The sequence below is a fragment of the Sciurus carolinensis genome, chromosome 1 (genome assembly GCF_902686445.1).
Source record: "Sciurus carolinensis chromosome 1, mSciCar1.2, whole genome shotgun sequence".
Classification (NCBI taxonomy): Eukaryota; Metazoa; Chordata; class Mammalia; order Rodentia; family Sciuridae; genus Sciurus; species Sciurus carolinensis.
Window position 1 is genome coordinate 177458940 of NC_062213.1, and position 4710 is coordinate 177463649.

At 43.3% G+C, this 4710-nt stretch overlaps 1 protein-coding gene across 2 annotated transcripts; it reads right to left on the reverse strand.

Moving 5' to 3' along the window:
- Positions 1-349: 349 nt before the first annotated feature.
- Ppcs (phosphopantothenoylcysteine synthetase) lies at positions 350-4202 on the reverse strand. Of its 2 annotated transcripts, XM_047560696.1 has the most exons (3): positions 3677-4202; positions 3406-3509; positions 422-1648 (listed from the first exon to the last, which is right to left on the reverse strand). In XM_047560696.1, exons 1-3 carry the CDS (start codon positions 4182-4184, stop codon positions 1325-1327), a joined length of 936 nt encoding a protein of 311 aa, XP_047416652.1. In that variant the 5' UTR covers positions 4185-4202; the 3' UTR covers positions 422-1324. The 2 variants fall into 2 exon arrangements, with proteins under 2 accessions (XP_047416657.1, XP_047416652.1); XM_047560701.1 differs by lacking the exons at positions 3406-3509; positions 3677-4202 and adding an exon at positions 3188-3376 and having other exon boundaries at positions 350-1648.
- Positions 4203-4710: the final 508 nt, after the last annotated feature.

A 4710-nucleotide genomic window follows, 5' to 3' on the forward strand; every position in this document is an offset into this window, starting at 1 on the left:
TTATGGCAAAAAAATTAAGATAATTTCTAGTTTTCACCCCACTTATTGCCACTGTAAAAAGATGACAGTTATCATCCACATGAGCCTATGAGAATAGGGAAGAAAATCAATCTTTTACTTCCTACCCCTTTAGTATTGCAGTTTTAATAATGGTCATTTTTCAAATTGCATTCTACACCAACCTACAAATTATTTAAAGTTTTTTTTGTTGTTGTTGTTTTTTCCTGCCTGTACTTCTTATGCACCTCCAACCAAAAACCTAGAACAGTGAACTTTGTCTTTTTCCAGGATTCAAGGATCAAACAGAGCTCTAGCATAGCACCTCCCTGCTGTGGGAAAAATAATTACAACCATTTATTGAATGTGAAGTGCCAGGCACAAGACTAATGCATTATCTTGTTTTAATCCTCATAACAAATGTCATTATTTTGCTGAGGGATTTATTAGCCCCTGTACTACCTGTACCTAAATTGACTCCATACCCTGCACTTTTTACCAACTGTAATGAGTCCCTTAGGATAGTCACCAGCTGGTCCCTGCCTAGTTCCAGGTGGAAAGTTGTATTAAGTGTACCTCAAGAGTGGTTCTGAAATATTTGAAGATATGAAGTAAATCTAGGACAAGCAAAAATTAAATGTAATGGGAAGTTCTCCAATCTACCGATTTAGGGAGGTATCTTTCACTTCTACTCATATCTTTGTCAAAGTTTTCAAAAAACAACACCCTTCCCATGTGTTGGTTTGTGGGCACACACTTTATTGCACTTAATTTTTTATATGTCCATTTCCCCAACAAAACATGTTTATTCACCTTTTTAATCCTTATAGCTCAGCACAGGGCCAGGCACAGAGTAGGCCCTCAAATACCTGATCTTGGAAGCATGACCACTTATGCATCCATAATCCCCTTTCTACAATATGAAGGAGGTGGATATTCGGCATCCCATGTATATTTTGCAGAATATATAATTCCCATATTAGTGATTTTGCAGAGTATATAATTCCAAAATTATATTAGTGATTTCACACTTTAAAAGAGATCATCAAGATCTCTTTTTAAAAAGCTGTTTATTTCTTGGCTTTTTTAAAAGGCAAGGTAAAGCTCTAGTATTCAATTTCCAAGTCAAGATAACATTTCAGGTGAGTGTGTCAGGTGGTTCAGTCATTAAAAGGCAAAAGCCAGCCCATATCGCCTGCACACCACAACTTTTACCTTCCCTTTATTTTCTTTGTCCTTATGAAAGCAAGTAATTTTTTCTAGTTCTTGCCATTTGTAAGAGCCCTGGTCCACTGAACAATTTTTGATCCTATAAAACTTTTTTAGTTCAGTTTTTGTCACATATAAAAGCTGTGTGTCGAGACTGAAGATTATCCACTATCTTCTTTTCTATCTCTATACCTTTTTCTACTTCTTCCTCCGATAGCAATAACTTGGTTTCTGAGTCTTTGGTAACAATAATCACAAAGGAGTGTATTGACTCAAGGATATTAGCCACCACCACTTGATGTTGATAAACTTCCAAAGCGTTCCGAGCACGATTAATTACGATGGAGGGGTCGGTCTCCAACTTAAAGGAAATTATAAAGGCTTTGGGAGCCCAATCTTTAACCAGAGGAGAGAGCATTTTTGGCACCATCTTCATTGTTATCTGTATTGGAAAAAGAAAAGCTTAATAAGCAAACAATGGTCACTACCTATCAGGAAACTAAGGAATCAGGGACTCAGATTTTTGCCTATATAAATTGTAGTGGGATTTCTCTCATTGTCAAACTTTTCAAAGCATATTAAATGCTTAGCTTAACAGCCTTTGAATCTGTGGGGTTCATACCAATACCTAAATTTAAGGTTTCATACATATTCTGGGGCAAAACATGTTTTTGAATCAGCCCTAATCTGCTACCCTCATTACATTTTCTTGAACATTCTCCTTTATTTCTTCAAGTAAACCCTCAAATAAGCAAATGCAAATAATCTGTTCATGCAAATGTTACTCTGGCAGAAGTCCAATAATACTGAATTTTTAAATCTCTCAGTTTAAAATATTTCTACATTGGTACAATGGCTCTAGATTCCATTTACTTGTAACTGGAATGGTAAAGGATATAAATTACACAACTCTGTAATGAGGAAACAACTGATTTTCACTTAATCAAAACTCCTACCATCTGTTGCCAACACCTTCAAAGAGGAACGTTGAGTTGTTTTGTATACTTTCAAGACAGAACTAAAAAAATGTGGGATAAAGATCCCAGTTTTCAAAGTGTGAAATCACTAAACTAAACATCAAGATCTCTTTTAAAAAAGCTGTTAGCAGGTGTGATAAGAATCATATTACTAGTTCCTCACTTTTTCTCCTTAGCATTTATTACTACCAATAGTAGCATGCATTTGACTTCCCTACAGTGTGTAAGCAATACAATTGCTAGGTATCTCTTTTCACTGCTTTTTATCTCAGTTCCTACAATAGCACCTGGCACAGTAGGTACTCAATAAATATTTGTTGAAGAACTATCGTACAAGGGCCCCATGGATTGAGTTTCTCCTATATATATTCTACTTGAATCACTAAGAACTCCCTCAGGACTCCCTCAGGTTCCAAGACACTAGATTATCTTAATAACTCAACCACACAACTATCCTCTTCATACCACTTCCTTAAACTACAATAACCCCCAACTGAACTATCCTCTCCTGCTCTTCTCTACTTCACCTTTCAAAATGCCAGAATGTCCTTTTCAAACAAAAACTGTCTTATTCTCCTACTTATGTGCTGCTTGCCTACACAGGATAAAATCTAAGCTTCTAAAAAGAAAGAGAAGCCAGGCATTGTGGCATATTCCTGTAATCCCAGCTACCTGGGAGGCTGAGGCAGAAAGATTCCAAGTTTGAGGTCAGCCTGGGCAACATAGCAAGATCTTGTCTCCAAAAACGAAACAAAGAAGGAATAGGAAGTTCTCTGTGAAGTAAGCTGCCTTTTCAGTCCACTCTACAGCATTACCAAAACCACTCTGATTCACAGCAGCTTTCGGTTTCCAAACTACAAGTATATAACTACATTTAGAATGACCTTCCCCACTTTTTACTCTCTGCTCATCTTTTCAAACCCAGTTCAAGTCATCTCCTCCAAGAAGCCTTCATCAGCTCCCCCAGTTCACTTCCCCCAAATCTGACTGCACTTTGTACATACCTCCACTAGAGCATTTATCACTCTGTATTGTAATTATGTCTGTGTCCAGCTCCCTCGCTAGATTGTGAGGTCCTTGAGGGAGGGCGGTGTCTTATTCATCTCTGTATCCCCAGTGCCTAGTGCATACAGAAGGCAGAAAGGCCATCTCCAGATCAAGAGGACATTAACCCATGATTGGTTATAGGGGATCAGATCTCTGGAAGAGAAGCGCCCATCACCTGCAGTGGGCCCCCAGATGACTGGATCTTGTGTTCAGGCATTTCAGAGACAGGAACATAGAAATCTGACACGGCCGCAGCCAGGTAAAACATCGCAGAAGGCCCTGCAAAGAGAAGTAGAAGGTGTAACAAATAGGGGAGGGGTATGGGATGAGTTCCTTTTAAACTCAAGTTCCCAGACAGATCGGTGGCTAAGTAGGAGGTTTGGGGGAAAGTGGCTGGGAATAAAGGCCTTGCCTCCAGGCAATGGATGGCTCCCTAGGGCACGCACCTAGTGGATTGAGCGCTTGGGCAGCAGCCTTCAGCAGATGCAAATAGTCCGCTAAAGTGGTGAACTCTACAGCCAGGAAGGTGCCCGCAGCCGCTGCTTCTTGGTAGCTCCGCAAAGCCACAGCGAAGCCCGGGAGTGCATTCTCCTCAGCCTCCAGGTTCAGCAAGCCCGATTGGGCTGAGCCAGAAGGCCGCAGGGCCGACAGCCAGGTCTGGGGCGGGAAGCGGTGGGCATAGGGGAAAGAGGAGCGAGCGCGGTACAAGAACAGGACCCCATAGCCCGCAGCCAAGAAGGCCTCAGCCGAGATTGCACCGCGCCGCCCGCTGCTGAAGTTGTCCAGAAAGCGCACTGGCCGAGCTTCCAGGGGAACCTTGGTGCCACCTGACGTGACCAACACCACCCGCCGGCCCTGTGCGCCTAGCCCGGCAGCGAAGCGAGCCATAACGTCTGCACAGCGCGCAGCACCCGGAGGCTGGGGGAACTCGGCGACGAGGTCCATTTCCTCCATCAGTGCCGGAGCTCCCCCTGCGCCTGCGCACGCCCAGGGCCGCCGGCGCCACGCCCTCCTCGTACCCGGTCCACGCCCTCCCGCAATAGTGAGTGGGTCGGTCACTACTCGACGTTCGCCCCTAGGTCCCCAGGTGTGTAAAAGCGCGGTTGTTCTGCCCCAGAGCTCAGCGAAAATGATACTGCGCCCAGGGAATTTTCACTTTCGGACAGTGAATATTTGGCAAGGTCACATTCCCTCCTGTTAGTTTCCTAACCTTAGAACCAACCATGTTTGACCCTTATCGGCCACCGTACAGCCCTTCCTGGGCTTGGGTCTATCGAAGTACATTCTCTGGTCATTTAACCTTCGTGACTTGTGGAATTTGTGGCCCCCCTTCTTTTTTTTTTTTTTTTTTTTTTTTTCCTTTTCCCCTCAATCTCAAAATGTCAGTCGAGCCACGCCCCTCCTCTTTGCCCTTGAAACAGTGGGAACAAGGCTGTCCCGCGGTCGTCACGTGACGCCGGTGTCCGGCCTCTCCTCCCAG